General features: G+C 41.0%; 1 protein-coding gene across 1 annotated transcript; it reads right to left on the bottom strand.

Moving 5' to 3' along the window:
• Nucleotides 1–91: 91 nt before the first annotated feature.
• On the bottom strand, nucleotides 92–24,893 carry LOC100709771 (insulin-like growth factor-binding protein 2-B). The gene is made up of 4 exons (XM_005450484.3): nucleotides 24,250–24,893; nucleotides 10,121–10,251; nucleotides 5,394–5,534; nucleotides 92–1,576 (listed from the first exon to the last, which is right to left on the bottom strand). The coding sequence occupies exons 1-4, from the start codon at nucleotides 24,605–24,607 to the stop codon at nucleotides 1,418–1,420; spliced, it is 789 nt and encodes a 262-aa protein (XP_005450541.1). The 5' UTR covers nucleotides 24,608–24,893; the 3' UTR covers nucleotides 92–1,417.
• Nucleotides 24,894–24,907: the final 14 nt, after the last annotated feature.

The raw sequence follows: 24,907 nt of genomic DNA, 5'->3' as shown, positions 1-24,907 counted from the left end.
ACATAAATGTAAAGTTATCCAAAATGCCACACTGTGAGTCTAAAGGCACCAGCACACTAGGATTTCATTGCTGCTCATTGCGAGCTACAACTGTGTGATATGGACGGAGTAAATTTGAGCGGGTCATCGAGTCTGATGCTTGTAGACCAGGGGTGTCAAGATAAGGTCTTGGACTCCAATCCTTAACACTTAAGATCAAAGTGGGCTGTATGTGGCTCAATGTTTAAAATGAGGTTGATATCCCTGTTGTGGGGTGTCCACCATGACGCCGTTGTGGGAACAGCTAGTGGAAGCATCATACAGCTTTTGCTATCACAGTTCAGCTGCATTTTCTGCTCTATCAGAAGCACAAACATTTTGTTTTGCACGTTTAGTTTTTCATTTATTCTCTTTGATAGCTGGTAAGTTTATAATTTTAATGCTCCATTCCTATTGGTTGATTCTTAGACAGTAATTATAATGGCAGACTCTCATCTTCAATTTCTGAAATTGCCAGCTTTGGGCTTCGAACAGTGTAGTGTATGACTTCTGATATGGAGGCACAACCAATATAATATTTAGTCTCTTAAAAAAGACTAACTGCAGTTACTGAGATCCTACATGAGACATTTAAATGCAGATAAAATCCTTAGTAGGTTTAGGCTGAAAGTCTATATAATTAACAGGTTTATGCTGATTTCACAAGACTAGGTGTAATGTCAAAGAGCTTTCTTATAATGAAAAAAAAAACCCAGAAAATGAGCTAACTCTGCAGTTCCCCTTAGCATTGAAAACCATTTTAGCCCCTTTTAGCTTGTTATTTTGCTTCTCTTGTCTCTGAATGATCTCTTTACTTGTAGCCCTAAAATTTATATATTTGCCTTATATTCCTTAAAAAACTTTATTTTCAGACAGCTGTACATTAGCTGAAAATCACCAGAATGATCGACTGACAGAGCTGATAACAAGCTGATGAATATGGGGAACCACCTATCATTTAAAGACCTCAGCATGTTATTTTCAGAAGTTATAATGACACTGAGGATGAATATTAAAGGAAATCCAGATTTTGTCTGTGTGTATTAGATGCACACTTGTAATGATCTAACTTGGTGACGACCCTAAGCCTGACACACATCAGAATGTATTTATGTCCCCCTGCCTCGAACTGTTGTTGCTTATGCAATGACTGACATGTTTCTTGACTAGAATGAGCACTGTAGTTTGAGTGGATTATAATACATATCATACAGCTGAAAAATGTACATTTACCAGCAAAAATACTGTAGTTCACTCTGCATTCATGCTCTTTTACTGAAGCCACTTTCCTAAAAAAAGTATTATATCATACGAGTATGAGCTTTGTCATAACCCGTTGATGAATAATCCTCATAAATTTGGAATCGTGAAGAAAACCCAGCCCCATTGTGATGGTGTGCTAGCGAGATGCTTCTGCAGTGGGCATCGCTCTGTGCACCTCCTGAAACTGGATACAGTTGGGATCCCCTCTGACTTTAGGCGTCTCTGGTATCTGGACTCCTGTTAAGGGGTCAACACACCAGCATTCTCCCCGCTGGCCGTGGGTGGACATGTTGCACTGGAAGGAGAGAAGAAAAACACAAACTTGGCAAGATGGAAAACACTGGGAAAAAAGAGGCAGGAGGGGTAAGGAAACACAGTGGGAAGCAGGGGATGCGTTAATGAAGCATGGCGTAGGGTGGCTTGAGATTTGTGTTCGTGTGTGTGTGTGAGGATCTTCTGGCGGCGGGGGGTCATTGGATGAGAGTGAGGGCTGTGGTCCGGGTGGGACAACACTCACCCAATAACAGCCTGTCCTCAGGTTATGCCCCCTACACACAACCCACAACCCATCCACAGCCATACATGTGATCGCAAACACTCCCACACATACACGCACAAACGGAGGCATGCCAGCAGACTAGCTCCCCCGCAGAGCCCACCCTGCCCCCCCAACCCCCTGAAATGAGGTCGTAATTGAAGTGGACACAGTTTACGCCGCGTGCGCGGGGCGGCCGGGTAGGGGACAGCGAAAAGAATGAAGAGCTGGGGGGAAAGAAAAGACTTTCCATTTTCTTCCTTCGATGAGAAAGAACAAAAAAAGTGACAGTTACAGTAATTACCGCGCGACAAGGAGGGACAACTCCAAAAGGGAGCCGAGTGTTGAGGAGGTACAGTGTTCCTCCCTGGGAACCGTGGACTCTAGTCCAAAACAATGCTGTTGTGTGTGACCGGTGATGAAAATTGGCTGAGTGGTTGAGAGCCCTGCTTTAGGAAACGGTGGCGCCTATTCAAATCTTCTTTTCTGCTCTACTATCCTCGTAAGAAAACACTGGATATGTGACCTTGTTTGTCCTCCCCTGTCTGATTTCTATGGATGGGCATAATACAAATTCAAGCCCCCAGTCGGAAGCACAGTTCGTTCCTCGGCTTAACAAAAGTCTTCCCATGAAGTACGCCAAACAGTTTTATTGCCTTGTAACCTTGAGCTCAGAAGCTTGTTGCCTCATTCATGATGACAACATCTCCCCATGCATTTGTGCGTATGTGTGTGTGTTTAAGAGCAGAGCGCTAAGGAAGAGGCGGGTGTGAGAGTTTATTAAGAAAAAAGACAGGGGGAGGAGGCAGGTGGCAGGAGTGAGAAGGAAGTTATACTTTTGCCAGGGTGATTTTGCCAGGCTGATACAAAGGAATTGTGTGAGTGTGACTCAGACAATGAGAGAAAAGAGAGGGGAAACCCCACAAAGTAATACGTGGGTGAAAGAGGAAAAACCAAAAAGAAAGTCTGAGGAACTGAAATGAAAATGTGAAAGGCGAAGGAGGAAACATAAATGCACTCAAAACTTTAATGCGTTACACATGTATAGGCACAATAATCTCCACCGATACCGAAAGCCACAGAAGCTCTTTCCCATCATCAAAGCCAGCGGTCATTACTTACAAGAGCCACCAGCAAAGTTTAAAACCTGTTGACATCTGCAACCACTTGAGTTTGTTATGGTCTTGTGTTACAGATCACCATGAAACAGTAAGTCACCAGCAAATCCCACGGAGCATAAAACCGCCATGTATCTGCTCACTATGGGCTGAATCACCAAAACATGTCACAGCCATAGCAGGAACCTAACGAGTGATGTCACAGCAGGTGTGCTGCTTTTTGACAGCAGATGGAAAACACCTGCTGTGACAGCGCTGACTGGGGTGTGGCCGTTATTGTGAAACTCATGAGTTTCTTGATGCGTGATTCAGTGTTCGTATTATTCAGCAAAGATGACAAACGAGTTTACAGTACATGTGAGTAGATCTGAATAATGGCATTAGTCCAACAACGAGGACGTTTTTTGTTTTTTTTTCCAGTAGTTCAAATGAAGGATGAGGCGTGAAATTCAGTGGAACAATGTGAAACACTGCTTAGACACCAGTGTTTTCATTTGGTTTGGTGGGTTTGCAGTTTTCTATGATTTTCAGTTTTACTTAACAATAACTGTAAAAGATTTTATTGCCATTCTGAAACTGAAATGTGGCCACAACTGTATAATCTGTGTCTTCTGTGTCCTTTGGCTTTTTGTATAAGCAGAGTGCTGCTCTGAGCACTGTAAATGGTGCTCAGCAGTGGAAGATTTGATAAACAAAAGAGTAACTGCTCAAGAAATTATGTCTCCCAAACTGAACTTTTAGACTACCCTGGGCAAAGCCTGGAAGACGAGGCACTTGGACAACAAAGGTGACCTGTTTGGGCTTGCTACCTTCTGTTCCCACCTTCAAACTGGTTACAGATTTACAGGAGATTGTTACTCTAAAAATAGATAGATACATTTATTTGTCCCCGTGGAGCTTGCAGTGTAACTCACCTGACATTTGTATACCCACCATAAACAGAATCACATCAAAATAAGCCATAAGCACACAATACTCAGACACTTGCACTCTCCTTGCATTTTAGAGATCATTCTGGGCATACCACTATGTGTTGCACATGTTCAGAGTTTTGATGTTTTGAGGAATAAAAGAAAGCTTGGACCTGGTTTTCTGAACAATGGGGGCAGCAATTTAGATTTCACCTTGATGGATAAAAGTTTCCTCAAAAATATATTCTTTGTTGTGCCTTTCTGCTCAGGCATTCAGTTCAAGAATCCTATTCCATCCTATTCCAGGAATCCTGTACTCAAAATTAAATGAAAATGCTACCACATTAGGCTGTGTCCATGCAGGAATTAATTCAAGGTGAACAGAGATCATAAAAACTGAAAGACATATGACACCTCCAAGCTGGCAAGATAACTGCTTGGTACCCAAGATAAACTTTTTTCAACTTTTCTTAACTTCCAGTTCGGTGATTGAAGCAAATACCAATGAGTGTGTAGGGTATTGCTGATTGACACGTTACCCAGCAGTAAATACATAACAGTATAACCTTCTATCATCTCTTCTGAGTCTGATTTCCAGTGACAGGATGAACATAAATATGCAATAGATCACATTTAGGTAAGGTGACTGATGGACTCATCACACAACAACCCCCAACCAGGAGACTAAGACATGGCTTTAAGATGTGTAGATAAAGCACTGTATCATAAAACTCACATTAATAAACATCTTTGCTTCTGCTTGTGATCAAAAAGGTTCTCAACTCTAGTAACTTAACTAATATCCTTTTTGAGATTTTTGTTGCCAGTTGCTGTTGGGGCAGATCGATCTCAAAGTAGAAAGCTACTCTAGTCACAGCTTACAGCAGCTACACTGACCACATCAAGGCTGGACAATATGCGGAATAAGAAACTCACTGGAGAGGCAGTCAATTATACTGCTCAGTTATGAAGATATCAGTGGAATCCACACTGACAGTCTGACCCTGAGAGACTAAATAATAGCAGCACTCATGACCTGATGCATCATGTTCATGCTTGGATTCTCGGTCTTAGCTGAAGACAGCTGGCATGACCAGTAAATATCCTTTAAAAGAAGTAACATCAGTTTGCGCACGGGTGGCTGAGGTCCACAGACACAGACGCAGATGATAGTTCTACTGGAATTTAACTTGACGAAAAGATCATCTAAAACTATTTTTTTTTAATTTACTTGACCAAATTTGCAGATATTGTTTGTTTGCTTCTCAGGTTTTCCAGCATTGTTTGGCAGGCTTTTTGCAACAAGGGCTATTTCTTTCTTCCTTTTATATCTACCCTCTCATCAATGGGAAGTCTCATTTTTTTCTTTTCTTTTCTTTATTATTCTTCAAATGTTATCCTGTAAGAATCCAAAACATAACATAACAAAAACGTGAAAGGTCTTACCGTACATATATCATTGATGGGCCTTTTGTGAATTTATCTAACCCAAATGTTCTCTTTTGTAAAATAATGTGACGTAGGACAGGCACTCTGCCAGCAGCTCACCTGCTTGAGGTTATACAGTCCATGTTTGTCACAGTTTGGAAATTTGAGCTCATACAGGTTCTCCAGTGGGCCTCTGTTGTCCTCTGAAGTCATTTTAGCAATCTCCTCTAAGACCCTGTCCAACTCCTGCTGACAGGCACTCTGCATGATGAGGGAGAAAAACAACAGTAAGTAATCAACATGTACAAATACACCTGTAGTCACTTTTAGGCAAGGCAAAAAAGAGAGGTAGGTTAAATTTGATTTGTGCTGAAGGCCGAGCAAAATGTTCTCCAACAACAACAACAACAACAACAAAACGAACAGTGAAATAAAATACAGCTGTGTATCTTGTAAAAATGTCACAAATATACACATTTATACTTAACATTTTTACGAGCCACAGTTAGACAAGCAGCAGTTCAGCCAATATTATTGATGTGAGTCTGCTGGAGCGGAACGTAACTGACTGGGCTGCTTAACTCAACTGGTGGCCACGACCATGACCACACAGACACATACACAAACCCGTGCTTTCATGCACGCACAAAATACTCCACACACTTTTCTTGTACTCACTCTTCTTGCTCTGCATTTTACAGTGTATTCAAGTGCGCACTGTAATGCAGACACACACACCGAGTGCCAGTCTACCCGTGGGATCAAAGGGGTCTGTTCTTATGATTAGTTGGCTGAGGATGAGAGAAGGGAGCGGGAGGAGGCACAGTCTGCCACGAACCTTATCAGACATCTGAACATATGGATGAAAAGCCCTCTCCCCCTCTCTCTGTGTTAGACTCCTTTTCTTTTTCCTAATAAAGACATACATAAACAAACATGTCAAAGACAACTTTTAGTTTCAGAGCAGAGTCCCTGCTCCTACATATTGGGATGTTTGTGACCAGATTAAGATGGTCCCTGGACTGATTCTGGGCTGTATTTTGCCCATGTGTGCTCTTGAAAGACTGAGATTGATGTCTCAAGATTGGCCAGGCAGTCCATAAGTTGTAATTTAGACACCCCTTTACAGAAGTGGTTTGGTGTAATAAGCTTTATCTTTTTATTTTTATTCACTGCAGCCTGTCACCACCACTGACCTGATGGTGTGCCTTGAGTTTCCCTTCCAGTTTGGGAGTTCGGCTCCTAATGCTTCTATTACCAATTAGGACTTTAACCTCCACATCTGCTCCAGTTGTTCCTAAAGTTCCTGGCACTTCTTTATTTTCTTGTGCTCCTTCTTCCTGATGTCACTGTCCACTGAGATTGCCACATCTATTAAAATTGTGGTCTTCATTGTCAACCACCACTATGTCTGATTGGTTGGCCAGCAGCTTGTCTGTCTGGAACTCGAAGTCCCATGCACTGTTGTTCTCAACATCCTGTGGTGGTATCTCCGATTGGGAATTACGGACTTCTAATCTATATATGGTACAGATGTGCCCGTACACTATCTTAGCCACATCTTCTGTCTGTCTTTGGTACATCACATGCAGGGCCTTGGTCTTCCATAATAGTGTTCTAATCCTCTTCAATCCCCCCGTTAACCCCAAGTAGGTGGATCAGTAAATTCATGTCTCACTCACTTATGACTGACAGCTGATGGTTTCACCACTCCTGAATCTACAGTATATCTGTGTTCATTCTTTGTTATGAGCTGGTTTAGGGGGAGGCCTTACCTTGGTACATCCTGCACTTGATGGCAACTTGTGAAATTGCCTGGAATGGGTCTATAGTGTTCTCTTCCACAGCCCCAAGTACTTCCTGATGATTGATATCATTGCACTGTTAGCCTCGTACAGTGGCAAGCACTCCACAATCCATGTGTGGGACACTGAGTTGTGGGCTTTCTTGTAGTAAATCCCAGTGGGGCTCAGGTTAGCCTGCCTGGTCTTAAAGTCCTGGTATATGCTCTGTCAACCAGTAGCTGGTGCTCTGACCCTTTTAAGCTGCACTTATGTATTAAGTCATGTAGCTAGTTATCTTGATTGCTATAATGCCTGAGAGGAGCTTCAGTGTTGTGTAGAGGCAAATAATTGGCCAGTAGCTGGTGATGGTGTGATTGTTCATGAACACGATTATTCTGCCCTACATTAGTGAGTCTGGATGAGTGCCTGCTGTTAGCAGGCCATAACCAGGAGATCATGGAGTGACATTAGTTTCTTTAGCCAGTAGGTGTGGTTCATGTCAGGTCCTGGTGTTGTTCAGCTTTTCATTCTTGAGGCTTGTTGGATGTCTGCCTTTAAAATGTTTAGTGATTCTTGAGGTTGCTGTGGTCTGCTCTTAGGTCCATCAGCCACTTGGTGTTGATATTGTATTATGTCTCTTTCTCCCAAATGTTCTTTGATTATTGCTCATTTTGAGCTTTGGCTGGGTCTGTCTGCATACTTGTTCCCTTGCAGTTCAGAGCACACCCTGAATGGGCCTTTGGAGAACAGATCATCTCACTTGCAAGAACCACAATTCCAAATGTTAATTTATGGGCATACCATGAGTCAGGCGACAATCTTCAATCTCAGCTCCATAGAAGCGTCTGTCATTCTAGATGGTTAGTCATCCCAAAGTACATTTCCACTGCTCTCTTTTATCAGGGTTGGCTCATTATGTGCATACTGCTAAGTATGTTCGCAGTGCGCTGTAGCCACTGAATCACTATCTTCAGCAGTAGCTTTCTTTTACAGATGTTAGAGCACTGAGGTACCAGATGCTTCTTGCTGAGAGTGGATCTTGGTCTTGGGCTCTTCTATAATTCCCATTTGTTGCATATAAAGTCTCTCATTAGGTCAACAGTCAACAAAATAACAGCTGGATAGTCTAGTAGCAACATTGGATCAGTGGTTTGACTCCAGCTCAGCTTAGGCACCCAATGCTACTTGAGCCTATCTTGGAATATGAGTGAGCTGGCATCATGAGGTCTGCATCATGTGTTAGGGAACTAGGGTACACTGATGAGAACCTGACTATTGTACTTGTTATTGGATTATTGGATTGCAGCAATTTAATCTTTATGAATTAAGTTGGACACATTATATCTTTGCTCCTTAAATTTTGTTATTGGCTTTGGAAGTTATGGACACCGCTCTTCCCTGTGTCCCTCTCTGTACTGTGGAGCCACAGACTGGCCCTTTGGTATGTTTTTCTATAAAAATGGGCTGGTTCCCTCTTACATGTCTGCATACTGTACTCAATGAGCATGGCCATTACTGTTTTTTATTTTTGTCAAAAAGAAAATTGAGAGAGACAAAAAGAAAGAGAAATCTGGCACAACCCGAGCTCTGACAATGAAGCCTGTGTTCAGCATATAGCTCTATGATCTCCAATGACTATTCACAACAAAGTGCATATACTCAACACTAGTCATCTGAAGTCCCTCCCCTTGCCCAGCTGCACGACTCCTTTTACTGCACTGTCTCCTTTGTTGCTTCTAATGATCTTGACATTGTATTGTACCGCCCCACTTATTATTTCTTGGTGTATTTTGTTTTGTTTGGCTGCAAGCGAGGTTGTTAAATGAGGGAGAAAATGAGCAAAAGCATATCATTGTTTGTCTTATTGAGACATATATGGGTGTCCATATGCGTAGCCCCCTTCGGGCCCAAGCTCATTTGCATGAAACAGGATATGTGTGCTAGTACTCCAGCCCATTGACGACTTTCTAGGAACTGTTTTAATTTTTTGCGGTGTAGCATTTGACACTGTGAAACGATGAGTGAGTGCTAAAGAATAGAAGGGGGCGGGGTTTTAATGTAAAGACTGCATCAAACTGCCAACTGCCACTCCACTGTGGCGAGCAAAACAAGATCACTTTTATAGTGAAGGTGCTCATTATGAGCAGTTACTGAAGACCCCCGTGGCTGAATAGAGGCACTGTTGCTTCTGCAACTTTCTATTTAATTAAAAAATGCATCAGTAAATCATCAGAGTGGAAATGCGTCATTATGTTGGAAAGCATTTCAAACACAAGGCCTTCAGCTGCCAAAGCAATACAAAGAATTTCTCTACAAACAAATAGTCGTTACATTAACAATCTGATGTCACTGTAACTGTCACCTCAGCTCATATCAACTGATGTATTTTTCAACACTCACAGTTTATATTAAAGCGCATAAATGAGCGCTTGTATTAAAGCATGGTACAGGGTGGAAAATCTGGAGCCTACCAAGTAAGCTTTGAATTTAGGCTAAGAACTGAGATTGAGCTGGGCCTGTAGAATGCATAAAAATATAGAGAATGTGGAGGATTAAAAAGTGAGTGTGTGTTTATTGTGTGCACATATTAATCTGTTTGTCTGAGTGAAACAGTGCCCAGAGGAGGGCACCACTGTACCAGACATTATTGCTCACACAGCACATTTTTGACCTTGTGTCACTGCTGCTTTTGATGAGCAAATATTTCGCTGTATCCTGTAATGATTATCTTTTGCAGGCCTAGAAAGAAGATGTAACATAGGCAGGTAGCGAATAGGACCCTACATTACACACTACTGAGATTTTTTTTTTCTTTTCAGCTGTTTCTTTTTAACGACATGCTTCTGTGTTTCCATGTCAGGCAGATGAGCTGCAGGGGAGGTTACAGTATATAATTACAACAGTTTTGCTCGTACGATTTATAATAACTTGTGGATCCAATTATGTCAGACATGGAGCCAGTATACTTCAGGTTATCAGTTAGTCTACATAAACAAATCCTGGTGAAATGAACCCTGAATTGTTACCTGCAGCTAAATTATAGGAAAAAGGTTTAGCCCTGACCTGAGACACTCTTGAATTTATCTTCATCCTTGTTCTGCGGTCCTGAAGGTGTTGTTCAAGGGCAGTCTTCTGCCAAATCCACGGGTTTAGAGGCGGTCTCCCGGTGAGCGGACTTTCAGTCCCATGCACCTCTGCAGCAAATAAACACACAAAGCAAATGTAGTTAATGTGTAGCATATGTCCAGATAAACATTCAGACTTCATGGCTTTTTGGTTTCGATCCTCATGTAACATTCAATACTTGTTAGGTTCCTAGAAAACCTTATTTTGAGTCACTTGTTTGAGTATGAAAGTATTCTTGTGGTTTCTTTAGTTAACAAACAGATGTTGCACACACTAAAAATTGTGAGGCAATTTTTAGTGTGTGCAACATCTGTGCTTACTAAAATGCTCAAGACTCATCTATATTTATCTATTCAGTAATCAAAGCTATTATTAAAAGCAATTATTTATCTAATAACAGGCCCTTTGAAAAGTTGTCTTAATCCTAGAATTAAAGGACAAAGTCATTCTGTGTCCTCAAGCCATCCTGTGTCCCTCCTGCTTCATGTGACTAATTCTGTGCACCCAGCCGTTGTGTGGATCAAACTGTGCTAAGATGTTTTTTGTGAAATGGCCAAGTGCTACATCCAGCCCATTTAGGTTTAAAATGCTGAGCTCCACTGAGCAGTGGGGGTCTCTGTGAGAGCGGTTACTGCTGACTGTTATAGCAAAGTATGTTCATCATTTGGTGGCGACAGAAGAAACAAAGCACAAACAACAAAACAGTTCAGTGAGGTCATTCAGAGCAGATGCAGACAGTGAATTTAACGATGCTGATGACTGTAACTTTAAAACAGAACTACATCAGGGGGTTAAAACTGTATGGACTTTTATCAGCATAGCAGTCAAAACAGTCATGAATTATAGTCCTGAGCTAGACTGGCACTCACTGAAGGTGAGTCCAGACTCGTGAGGATGCACATCTGATGAAGGCTTTTCATGCTGAGTAAGGATTTTTTATGGCATCTAACTTTCCTGCCAGAGGCTTTGTGGGTGTGTGTGAGTGTGTATTTGTGTAAGACCGTGTGTGTCTGTAATTAGCACTGAAGCAGAAGAGGTTGTAAATCAAGCCTGAGAGGGAAGCCTTCCCCCAAATCTCGGGAGCTCCTTACACATGCCATGGCACTGTCTGAATGTGCCTGTGCTCATGTGTGCTGGTGCATGCTCTGCCAGGTGTGCAAAATGAGTAAGTCCGGCTTCTATGTTGCTAGAAACTTGTGTCATACAAACCCCTTTTCGGCAAAAAATAAATTAAAAAAAAAAAAAATAAAGTAATTTTTTTCCTCTGGAAAGAAAATTAAAGCAATTAAAGAAAAACACTAATGATTCATAACTAAAAAACAAAAGTGAATGATTTGACCAACAAACGTTTTCAACTCAATTACGCTAATTTTTATTTTATGTATCATCAGTTTACATAAACACTTGCCTTAAGACACTTTGTACTCCACCTGTATTATAAAGTAAAGATCCTACTATATTAGAGTGATAACCCCAAATCAGTTAATCCCCTATGGAGAAGCAGTTGGCCAGAAAGTGGAAGAAGAGATGCTCAGTGCATCATGGGAAGTTCCCCAGTAGCATCAGCATAACTAAGGGATGGTTCAGGGTCACCTGATCCAGACTTAAGCTTTACCAGAAAGCAAAGCTTAAAGTATAAACCCTAGCCTTAAAAGTAGAGAGGGTGTCTGTCTCTCAAACCCAGACTGGGAGCTGTTTCCATGGGAAAGGGGTCTGATACCTGAAGGCGCTACTTTTAGAGCACAGTCTACTTTTAGAAACTCAAGGAACCACAAGTGAGCCTGAAGCCTGAGAGCAAAGTGTTAGGTTGGGTTAGTATCATACCATGCAGTCTTTGTGATAGGATAGAGCCTGATTATATGAGAGTTTGGATGTAAGAAGCATTTAAAAAGGACCAACATTCAACATGTAAGAAACATGCTATCATAGAAATGTGTTCATAGTTTCCCAAATGACAGCGCTCTACCACCACTGTCTTCACTCCTACAATCACTGAACCTATAGTACTCCTTTGTATATCACACAATGATAAGTACTCATTGTGCTGTTTGGTGTCACTGTGTGAACCACAAGGGAACAGACACAACAGGACAATGGAAATAAAACAAGCTGTAATGGAATCTAATACCAACTTCCATGCAGCCTGACTTTCCAGTGAAAATCAGGTTTGTAGTATTACTAGAAATTTGAAGGTCAGTACCCATTCTCTCCAGATGTGTTCCTAGTAAAAAACTGACTCCAGGTTAATCAGGAAGATAGTTTGAGCAGTGGAAAAAGGACCAAGGAAAGGTTCAATAGGAACGTGGAAGCTAACCCCCGGGTTCATAGTACTACAGGGTCTTGTCAAATCATATGGTGCATCCTGAATGAAAGTGTCCTCCATGGAAGAAAATCCTTCTTTGGAAAGAAAACATTTTAAAGTTGATAGAAATTAGCAAAAATGTAAGATGACAAGTCACAATGCTTCTGGAAGTGTTTTTGTAAGACACATCTGCTCTTTGGTCACAGAGGAATGTATAATGAACCCCACCCCCACTATAAAACATGGAAGAGGCTCAGTTTGATGCATCTGGGACACAATGAAATGAGAACAATGAAATTAGATGATCTCCAAGACATTCTTCAGAGAAGCACTGTCCAGTGTCAAGGACCTGTTTTTTTTTCCGAAAGGAAAAGGATACCAATAATTATGGCTAGTTTTTCATTTAGTTTTGTATATCATGTCAGTTAACAGAGTACATGAAGGCAAATGGTGGACGATGGCCATAGACCCTGCCAAGGCTGCCCTTTGTCAACAATTATGTTCATAATTTCTATGGACAGAATTTCTGAGAAAAGCCAAAGTGTTCAATTTTGTGGTTTGGGATAGTGCAGTGAGGCAGAGCTCAGTTGTTCAAGAGGGGCTGGAAGTAAAGCCTCTGATACTCTATATCAAAGGGAGCCAGCTGAGGTGGTTTGGGAATCTCTCTATAGCGTGCTTCCAAAGTGAGATGTCCAACCAAGAGGAAACCCTGGGGAAGACCTTAGACCAGCAAAAACATCCCTTGGCTTGTAAACAAAAAGGAATAAGTGGATGGGTGGATGGATGGACCAAATTTCATTGTAATCCATCCAATCTTTAGTGATATATTTTTATTTGCAAGAGGACTGGACAGACTGATTGACCAGCGTTACTATCCCTCAAGCCAAAGTCGTCTTCTTATCGAGATTGGAAAGATTCACATGTGCGCTCCACATGGACAGACTGTGACCACAAATAAGTCCTTAAGTTTCAAGCGGTCAAATTAAATTCCCTACAATCTGTCAGTGTTGACTACATGTAAAAGCTTCCAACCTCCACTTCAGCATACAAACTCAGACTTTTGTTCCAAGTTTTGTTAAGATATTCATAAACTGCGAAGGAATCTTTGACTTGGGAAGGTTTTGCAGGGCACATCAAGCAAGGGCTTGCTTTTAAAAAGAAATCATATCTGCGGTCAGAAACACATAAAAGCATTTTATAGCTTCACAACATAAATGTTAGTGGAAGAAAATGGATGGATGGGTAATGTAAAGCATTATTTCCCCTTGGCAATGCAAAAGTGAACGTAGCAGGAATGCTGTGTTGTGGTTGAGTTAAATAAGGTAGATACTCAGCTTGTAAACAGTTTTCTGCGGTGTTTGAACTGCCTCTATAGACACTTATAGGAACTCATGACTGCATTTTCAAGCAGAAAAAACCCAAACTTGTCTTTAGCCAACAGCTGTCATCACAATACTGTGTTGTTGATTCTGTCTTCAGCGCCATAGAAACTACCTGTCTTGAGCTGTTTGCAGTGTTGGCTTTGGGTATTGCCTCTATGTGAAGCTTTCACAGTCCTCTCATAGCACAGAATGATTAATGTCTTTCCAGAGTTGCTTAGCATTAATGTATTTGTCCTGTTATCATACACAGCAGAGCTGGTCTCAAATACTTGACTGGGCTTTGACGTCCAAGAAAGTGGCCTCTCACTACTTTAAACCCACTGTCTGTGTAAATGGTTCCTCTTAAGCCCCAACCACTTCAAACACTTTACAGCTGGCAAATGTACAAAAAGAAACAGAATAATGAAGATCCCCTTCAGACCTTTTACAGTAAGCTCGCTCTTTCAACTCTTCTATGTGGCTGCATGTCATTTTAAGCAATGAAGCTGCCTTTGTAGTTGTTAACAGGAAAGTTTTGGTGCTTCTACGCTGATTGTCAGGCTTAAGAGGCAAAAAGGTCAAAGTCATTTATTTTTCAAAACAGGTTCTCGAGTGCTGATATATTCAGTGTAAACCTACCCCCAGAATGTTGTTTATATGTGATTGCTTCAAGAATATTTATAATTTATATAAAATTTCGTTTAAGAAATAACCTTAAAACTCATTTCAGTTGATGCCCAACTCTTCAGTTTCCCCCAGAGCTTTACTAAATATACTTGATGCCATTAATTAAGATGTATGACCTGCGGCTTCACTTTTTCACAGCTTCTCATTAACTCTGTTTAACGGTGGAAAAAAATCTGAGAAAACCCACCAGACAGCAGAGAAACAATGCAGGTGAGGAGGCGTGAGAGCATTTCGCTGCTAAAGAGACCAGTAACATGGAGGGTTTGGCAGATTTTTTTATGCAGTTGTGTTGCATGCATATGCTCGTGTGCAGGTGGTGTGATCCAATATATCTACTGGTCACTTCTGTTAAAGAGGTTTTAGCTCAGTTCTTACCAATATGTATCTTGCAAAGGCCACAGCCATGTTATAGTCTTTATGCCAGTGTGACATGTTTTTTTATCTGTGACTTTACTAAATACAACTAATATCCCAAAAGATTAAAGCTAAAGATAAGTGTGTTGAATAACTGCAGGCTTATATTCCATCCCTGAACTCTGAGCTGACAATACCAACACAACAAAATGCTTACAATTTCACCGAATGCAATGTATTCCAGAAGCAGCACTTCACTCTATCAAATGCACCATCTTATCAATCAAAATGGACCACACCAAGATGCACAGAGCAGATGAGCAAGGCAGGAAGTCAGACACAGGAATAATCACATTTCAAAATAAAAGACCCCACTATACATGAAACTTACCAAGCTCACAATGAGTAAGTTGCCTAAACTTAGTCATCTTAAGTATGCTGTACTTTTTTTTTTCCGAAGGCAACAAGTTTGCATCTTTTAAGTTCTGGGAACCAAATACATTTTACACTGAGAGTGATCTGAAGATGTGCGAATGCTCCTTATCAGAATTCTGTCTGTAATATTTTCTTGCAGTCAGTTATGCTCCCTCTAGGTGCAATCTTTGAGAAATACAATATCGCTTTTCACTGTTATGCTGATGATATACAGATCTACTTTGAACTAGTTGATGATCCTGCTCTGTCTCTGCACTGCTTTCAAGAGTGCATCTGTGAGGTTAAAGGATGGCTCTTAGGAAACTCTCTTATCTTAAATGATAAGAAAACTGAAATCGTGGTATTTGATAGTAATATTCTTCACGGACAACTTCGTGATGCCTTTGGTTCCCTTGCCAGCTCCCTCTCTGACACTGTTAGCGATTTGGGCGTGTTGCTGGATAGCTCTTTTAAATTTGATAAACAAGTGTCTGCTGTAGTTAGATCTAGTTTCTACCAACTGCGTCTCAGTTCTAAGGCTAGGCATTATTCCGCATAAGGACCTGGAAAAGCTTGTTCACGCCTTTGTGACCTCTAGGCTGGATTACTGCAACTCCCTTTATTTCAGTCTTCATTCTGCCCTTCTTCATAGACTGCAAACTACTCAGTAGTAACTCAGTAGATCTACTCAGTTACTCCTGGTGCAGCCAAGATATCGTCTGAAGTCTAGAGGTGACCGTGCATTTGCCTTGGCTGCACCAGATTTATGGAATAACCTTCCTATTGCTATCAGCGTGTCTGATTCTATCCAATCATTTAAATCACGGTTAAAAACCTATTTATTTAACCTTGCCTTTCCTGCTCATTAATGCCTGTATCTGATCCCTAGACTTACTCTATTTTATCTTTTATACATATCTTTTATGGCTTTGTGCTTTTAACATGTTTTACTTGATATGCATTTATGCTATTCCTGTGTATTAGTGACACTGACCTGTTAGCATACTTGGTACTTTGCTATGGTCCTATAATATAATATTTAATATTTAATATTTATAATATTTATGTCTTATTTTCTGTCTTTTATGTGAAGCACTTTGGTATACCACTGTATTGTATTGTATTGCAATCCAAACACACACTTCTTGACTGTGCCATATTCTGCAGCAGCAGCACTTTCCCACAGCAGAGCAATGCAGAAAGTCATGAAAAAGCACATGAAAAATACCCCAAGGCATTAACCTGGCCTCCCTGCTTCCAATCTGATGGAACAGCTACAGTATGCAGATTCATGGAGTCCCCACCCCAACCCCAACAAATAAACCATTTGTTGACAATGTTTTGGTGCAGAATACCTCCATAAACTCCAGAGGTGCGGTTCTCGATCCAATCGGTCAGAGTGGTTTTGGCAGCGTGAGAGGGACCGACAAAATATCAGGGATGAGATTTTAATTTTGTGGCTGATTTTTGTAAAACTACACTAACTCTCTACAGACTTAGGGGGAAAAAGTATCCCTCGCCTTGTTGTTCCATAGCCTGTGAGCTTAATGCAGTGTTTAAACAAGCAATTCAGTCAGTCAGTGTGGAAGCTGCACGTTACTGCTGTGGTAGGGCAAGGCGGAGAAGGTTCTCACTGATTTAACAAAAAACAGATCAAAAGAATGAACTTCGGACTTCTTTTTGCCTGGTGGTCAGAAGCAAATGTTAACATCACTCTGTGTGCCTCCACGCAAACACAGAGGCAACCTTTTGCAAACACTTTAGTTCAAAGTGCAGTATAATATATTGCTATAAAGGCAATGCTATGAGCATTAATTTGGAGGCAGAATGTTGCTGGTGAAGATGCATCTGTTGCATAGTTTAATCTAAAGACAAACAGAACATTATGTTTGACAAACTTTATATGTTTTCTCAATCTTAATCTGATAAGTAATGCAGTATGCAAGTTGCAACCTCTCAATGTGCTTTAAGATGTGAAAGAGAAGGAGAGAGGGCTATTTACACCTCAGGGGGAGTTTTCTCAGGTTTGCAGGCACCCACATGCAACTCCCACCCAAAGTGATCTGTTATAGCTTTAACTTTTCACACATTCTACTGTGTGCAGCACAAATCGACACAGAATAATTAAAGACCATAGAGTGTGAGTGAAGGAGAAGCAGCAAGTCTCAGCAGAGGAACCCCTTCAGGCCATAAAGGGTAGTCTAAGACCACCGACAGCACAAAGAAGAGAAGAGGAGAGAGAAATAAACAGAAGCACAAGGAAATGGCAAAATAGGTTTGTGCTTTGTGCAGTGGGGATTTTTCAATTGACGAGTGGCGGTCTGCGTGGTCTTATGAACGTCACTATTGGATGATTCTGTCCAACCCACCGATGTGTTGAATGATGGTTATGATAATAAAACAATGGTTAATTCATGGTTGTGATTAGGGAAAGGTTTTGGCTGCCAACCAGAGAGCTACACATAAGAACTCTGAAACTTTAAACTGGATGCCACAGCCTGATGAGGGAGACATGGAAATCAAAGATCAAAGTTAAATCAGAGTTTTGATTGAACAGGTATTCCTGCTGTGTGTTCTACACTCTACTGTGTTCTATGCGTGTCCTATCACCTGCAGTTCCAGCAGTGTAAAACTGACTCAGATTAGAATAAAGTATAACAACATTTGTATGTTTTTTTGCACCAAAATAATACAAGCACATTTCTGTACATAGCACTCTAGTAAAAAGATTCCAATCTCGTGAGTTTCTCTTCCTGGTTGAGTGCAGCTTAATCATTGCAAATTGGTGGTCATTTAAATATTTATTTTAACAAAAAGATATTGTGGACAGTATGGTGTTGGACATGTTAAATGGGACAAAAATCAAAAATGAAATGAGGAAGAGTAGAGGTGTCAAAGTGAGGAAACAATGGAGCCAGGCGTCTCCTATTGTCCTGACTGTATGCTCCCCCACCTGCTACAGTATAGTACTGCACCTTATAGACAGACCAGCAAGTAGAACACACATCACATCTATGAGCTTGATGTAATCACTTCCTGTATTTTTAAATAATATAATTTTATCCATTTTAATCATCTGTACTTTAATAATTTATTCTGAGTTTATGCATATATATATATATATACATAAATTGATAGACAGACAGACAGACTCCCTGCCAGTGATCAGGTACCCTGTAGGGATAATAAGATGGCCAAAGGAAGAAATAGAAGCCACTGACATCAAGACAAGGAAGCCACTGTCCATGCATGGAGGGTTTCACCCCAAGTCCAAGCTCTAAGTACAAGATCTATAGAGGCTGGGGTCTATCACACCAGGCAAGACCCCAGATGCAACCTGTGTAAAGATGCCCCCAAGACAATCCAGCACATAACAGCAGGGTGCAAGATGCTAGAAAGCAGGGCATACTTGGAACACCATAACCATGTGGTCGGCATAGTATACAGAAACATCTGTGCCGGGTATGGCCAGGAAATCCGGAGGTCAAAATGGGACACGCCCGCTAGGGTGGTCGAGAATGACCGAGTTAAGATCCTGTAGGACTTCCAGATACAAAAGGACCCACCACAAACACATGACCCTATACTGTGTTCTCTGCATCTGTTCCATTTTTGCACTGATCATCACCTGCATTTATGTATATATCTATCTGCTTAGCACTTTTAATTTTAATTTCTATGTTTATTTAAGTGTTTGTGTTACAGTATGTTTTGCACTAAGTACCATGGCAATTTCCCAGTGTTGTAAACCTGCTCAACATTTGGCAATAAAACCCTTTCTGACTCTGCCCCTTACCTTTTAATCCCTGGCTGTTTTATTTCTTCTTCAGTCAGGCTTCTTTTGCCTACACTGACTCACCTGCCACGTGTGACCTCAAACGTGGGAAGGATTTAGATTTTGTACTGTCTTCAGAGAACTGTCTACTGTGAAGCAGCAGGCCTTATTCTCAGAAGACATGTTTGGCCCTGCACTGCAGGCTTACAAATTAGCTCTAATTAATGGGTGAATTTCATTTAGCTGCTCATCTCTGTGGTCCTCCCATTGTGCTTGAAGGAATTGCTGGGTTTCTCTACACAGTACTGTTAGGTCATAAAGTCATATCTAAAGAGTTTTAAATTGACTCATTCTCTGGGTTTACTGGAGCACTTAACCGGTACTTTATTTACCACTGCCAAGCAGAAAATGTGATTGGTTCAGTTATTTCCTCATCTGTAAATTTACTCTGTCTATCAAAGAGATAGCAAAAAGAAAGAGCAGGTACGCTGGTAGGAAGGCTAGCAGAAATCAAAAATTAAAATTCAGTATCCACCATACACACTGCTATGTTCAACTCCACTTTCCTCCCCTAGTAACTCTAGTATGTAAATGGAAATTAAATTTGTTTAAATGCAGATCATGCATCATTTTCTGGCCGGTTTTTTAAGCTGGATTCGATGCAGCCCACTCAGGCCAAGCCCAATCACTGATTGACTGGCCACTAGAGAAACTCTCCCTTGTACAATTCCCCAAACCGTTGGCAGCAGCAGACTTAAAATAATGTTGTGGAGTGTAAGCGCAGACTTTCAGCCTTTCAAGTAAGTCAAGCGAATTTGTTTTGAGCAAACATTCTGTGCTGCTCAACAGATCGTCCCTGCATAAATACAGTGGATGCTGAAATGTTAATGGCTAATCCAAATATTGCTGCATAATGATGTATCCATGTCTCTGACAGAGCTTCCACACCTGCCATAGACTTCAGCACTTCATCAGAGGCAGTGAATTCATTTCCTTTGTCCAGAATTTAAAGGAAGGGAATATTTGGTTTCATGTCAAGACTGGAGCTCACAATCATCACCAGACTAATACTAAAATACTCGGAGAGCCATTCCAACTGGACTGTCAAAAAAGCAATTCAGGTGGAAACACTCACAATCATTATATCTCCCTGCTTTTCAGACTGGAAGAATTAAAGGGGGATTTAAAATGCCATTGCAGCTGATTATTGTAAGCTTGTGGACATAGAAGCTGGAAAAGTGCAAAAATATTTCAAGTGACAAATGCCACTTTTTAAAGTCAGGCAGGCTCTGACAAATCAAGCTTCCAGATCTCATAGAAGCAATAACATAGCCTGTGGCTGCTGCACGTCTGTAAGCTGCTTTACAACCAACCTTTACTTCTCCTTTCTGACATCATCATCATCATGCCTGATATCTGTAAGCTCTGCTGTATTCTGGACGGGAATTTAGACGGTATGAAAGATGGTCTATGAAGTTCTCTTCCGAAGCCTCTGCCACTGCCATCTCTCTTTTTTTTTTCTTTTGGGTGGTGGGAGTGGGCTTAAAACTCCTCACTGATTGGCTAATTCCTCATTCAGTCATTAATGAGCATAGTCTGGTTAGACCTTCTTTCTCGTATTTACAGCTTAAATGACCGAGCCCATAAACTCATCAGGACAGTTTGTACAGAGGTGAGGGAAGACTGTGGTTTTCTCACAGACTTCTATGGATATGAAGTCTATGAGTCTTTTTGCAGCCATAGGAGATACCCTCCTGGTGGCCATTAAAGAGACACTTTAAAGGCATGCTAAAGGCACTTCTGCACTGGCTTTAGTTTTCAAAATCCAAAGCTACATCCATATTTTGAGGTGTCTATGGCATGGGTCACCAGTTTATGAGTCAGGAGGTTATGGTTTCCATCCAGTTGTGACCTTTGTTTTCCACATTTTTTTAACTTTGTGTTTCTTAGTCATTTTTAACTCTGCATTCACTCACTGGTTGGATTTAGGAACTGAAAGCTACTTTAGTTTGATTTAAAAAGGGATTGTGGTTCTGGTTAATGGACTTCCAGGGCTTCCACAGTGTAGTACAGGATATCTTGGCTGAGACTTCCTGTTCCATGCACCGGTTACTGTCTATCCATTTAGAAAACTTAATGAAAAGACAACACTTTGGCAAGCATGCTCCCGTCTCACAGGGAGCGCCTACCTGGATGCAACCAAAGTGCTCAGTTGATTAATCAGTACTACTTGGACAACAAATTGAAACTTGGAAACTGAAAAATCTTGTCCCTAGCCGACACATTTTACATATTTATACACAGATGTTTGTCTGCTGAAAGCACCAAGTCTCAGCAAAGCTGAAGGAGGTTATGAACTTTAGACTGTTTACTCAGGCTGATGTGCTGCTCATTTCAGTGACCCAAAGGACCCATGTGAACCCAGAATCACATCAAATAACCACAATATCCTAAAAAGCAACACTCTTTTTTTTTTTTTTTGAAAGTGTTGAACTGAAAAGTGAGAGTGTAAACTTCAGGATCTTTCCTGCAGTTAACGAAATGTGGATGTTGAAGGTTACAAAGAAAGACAGTCAAGCTTAACAGAGTGCAACCTGCCCTATAAAACAATGCTCATTTGTATTTTAACTGATCTGAATGCCAAAGATGATAAATCACAGCATAGAGCCCATCCTGAGTGCACTGCGCTCAGATAAAATCGCAGGACTGGAAATGGGTTTGTTTTCATTATCCCCTCCCATTTAAGTCTGTGGCCATGAGACGTAAGATAAACAAATAAGTATATATATAAGCAGTTTATATAAACAGGTCACACCTTCTTCTTCAGAGAAACTCTTTTCCAATAACAAACTGACACTGATGCTCACAACAGACACGGAGACTGTCATGATTGAATGCTAGTCTTAAAAGTCTCAATGTGTATTAAATTTCCTCCTTAATACAATAGCCAACATCAAAATAAGGCATTCCCAATACGAGAGCTTTGAGGCTACGTGGGTTACAGACATGTTAGAGTTCATCGGCGGGATACTGCTTGTTTGCGCTCACAGATGTGGGTCTGCCACTGCCTGCCAAACACATTGCATATGTCAACATTCATTTTCAGGAATCAATACTGACCCTTTGTCCCTAATAACTGTAATGTGGGATAGCAAAGCTTAACATTTCTCTGTCCCAGCAGGATTTCTGGGTTGTTTCTTTTGGGATACTTACAAATATGTTTGATGTAAATGGTGGTTTTTCTGACATTAAAAGAGTTCTGTAGTGAAACTGTAGTTTCGAGTCTGCAAATTCTCAGTGAAGCTATTCCTTCTCTGTTATAACTTCACACTCAGGTATTAGAGAATATAGGAGACGTCTCAATTAAAGCACAGTACAGAAGATACTTGACAGGGGACCAATCTTTGGATGTACAAAACAAATCTACATAGACCATCACATATAGCACTGTGTCAGTTTAAGTTGTGGTGATGCAGATGTAGATGATACAACATCATAGAGTAGATTTCCACTCCTAGGAAATTAAGATACTGCTCTGTGTTTTGGACCTTTTGAATCTTGTTAAATTCATTTTTGATTTTGTGATCATATTATCAAGATTTTATATTGTTTTGTTTTCTTGTTTAGTTCCTGTGACTAAATGGTAAAGCTTGGTAATCCCTGGTAATTTCCCTGCTGCATTATGAGAGGTGTCTATATTATTTTCAAGTTATTTAAGGGTTATCAGTTTATGTTCCCGCTCCCTTGGTCTGGTCTCTTTGTTTTCTACCTTGGGGTCCCTCCTGTCTGCCATGTCTCTCTCTCACTTGTCCTTGTATCTGTGCTCTGTCTCCATGTTCTTCTCCTTGTGTTTCGTCCTTTGTCACCCCCAGTCTCTTTGTTTATCCCCATCTTAGTGTCAAGCCTGCGTGTCCTACTCTCAGTTTTGGTGTGCATGCTACTTCCTGTTTTATTTTGACAGTCCCTTGTCTCATGTGCATTGTGTACAGCTTCACTTCTCCTGACTCATTATGCCTGATTAGTCCCTCCTGTGTGCCTCCACTTTCCCTAATCATCCTCATGTGTATAAATTGTGTCAGTTCCCCGTTGTCCTCACTGGAATGTCAATTCACCTCCCTCCATGTGTCTTTCCGGGTTTCACAGTCTATGATCTTAGTGTTTAGCTTTGCCCAGTTTGGTTAGTAAAGTCTGAGTCTCCTTTTGTTTTGTATTCTTGTTTGGTTTTTCTCCCAGCCTAAATAAACTGCCCGCTTTTTGTTATGTCCATTCCTTTCTCCAACATGACAGACAGAAGAAAACCAGTCTGGATTCATAAGCACTTCTCAGTCAATCAAAGCTGCATGATGACTAATTGTGTTTTTGAAGGATCATCAGAGTTACACACCTAATTCTTTAAAGACACTATGTGATGACCTCCACTGTACCCTTAATCCCAGGTTTTGCCCCCTCAATATATAACAATATATCATGTACTGTATTTAAAAGATGGATATGACATCACCCTTGACTTGATCTTAGCCTTTAGTTTTGGATTCTGCATTTTGAAGTCTCAGCAACATTTTGGCTACCACTGCGTTGGCTTATTGGAGGAAGAAGTGAACATATTTGGATGACAGCGCTATCAGGCAAAGCTAGCAAATTTGGTTAATGAGCTGTGTTCATTAACTATACAGTTAAATTACACAAAGATGGAAACATTTAACAGACAAAACACTGAATGTACCTCACCAAAGCGCAAATTGCTGAGATGGTCTATCTAACAGATAATCTGTGGAACAATTTAGTTAAAATGTTCAAAAAGGCACCAACAGCAGAAAAAAGAAGTCCAGATTAGAGGCTCCCATTAGTGGAGGTGAAGCCCAGACAGTGATTGGCTGCAGCTGCCACCTACCTGTCAAAGTAGCCATGGCCCTAACTTTAAGTCTTTACACTATGAATTTACTTTCTAAAAAGTAAAACCCCTACCCTGTACAATGGTTTGGAAGCAATCCATTATCCTCCAGGTCTAAAAAGTAAGGCCAATGTAGCCTTGGGGGATTATTCTCTCTTCAATTTATTCAATTTAAACATAAAAAGTGATTCAGTGATTAAAAACAACAACTACAGATTAATGCAGCTTAAATGCTCTTTCTTTATTCTACTACTTTGCAGCAGTTTTTTCATAAAAACCTACCATACCCCGGCGGGTTCAAATGTTCCCAGACATCCAGATCTATTCTTTGTCCACATCGTCCCAAACCCTGAATGAGCTGCTGTAAAGGGAAGACGGCGTCAATACTTGGGTAGCACCTCAGACCAGTGGAGCACCTCGGCAGATAAACCCCGCAGAGCTCTCCCACCTGCCGGGCACACACCGGACAGCAACCACAACCTGGCTCCCTCACGATCTCTGTACATAGTGGATCGACTTTGCTGCATGCCATCATATCCTCTGCGGTGCAGCTTGGGCATCGGAAAGCTAAATCTCCAAGTAAGAGTCCAGGCAGCCCAATGTATGCAAAAAGCAAACTGTATAAGAAGTACATGCCCATTATAACGCTTGCTAGGTTTGTTAGTGACCACTAAAGGTAAAATGACCCTACAGCATGAACCTCTGGATCCTCTGACAGTCCTCTGTGTTTGGGTAAACACTGTGGTCCCGCTGACAGGGTCCTATCTGCTCTCATATTACCAACTGACTGAGGAGAAAAAAGTCTTTTTTTTCCCCTGAAGTATCAAAATATAAATCCTTGTTGATAAGAAGGTTCAGAAACTGAAACTGTTTCTTTCAGGTGCTATAATCTCACTCAGTACAAGATTACCAGAGAGGAAGACAGTCAACATTTTTGTTT

The sequence above is a fragment of the Oreochromis niloticus genome, linkage group LG16 (genome assembly GCF_001858045.2).
Source record: "Oreochromis niloticus isolate F11D_XX linkage group LG16, O_niloticus_UMD_NMBU, whole genome shotgun sequence".
Lineage (NCBI taxonomy): Eukaryota > Metazoa > Chordata > Actinopteri > Cichliformes > Cichlidae > Oreochromis > Oreochromis niloticus.
The sequence above is the reverse complement of the archived record's forward strand: the minus strand, read 5'-3'. Positions and strand labels throughout refer to the sequence as shown.

Excerpts from the sequence above, each read along its gene's own strand:
- LOC100709771 (XM_005450484.3), bottom strand. The coding sequence starts at position 24,607 with ATGGGCATGTACTTCTTATACAGTTTGCTTTTTGCATACATTGGGCTG. Across the intron at positions 10,252-24,249 it reads TTTGAACCCGCCGGGGTATG|AGGTGCATGGGACTGAAAGT; the intron begins GTAGGTTTTTAT and ends TATTTGCTGCAG. Across the intron at positions 1,577-5,393 it reads GACTGTATAACCTCAAGCAG|TGCAACATGTCCACCCACGG; the intron begins GTGAGCTGCTGG and ends CTCTCCTTCCAG.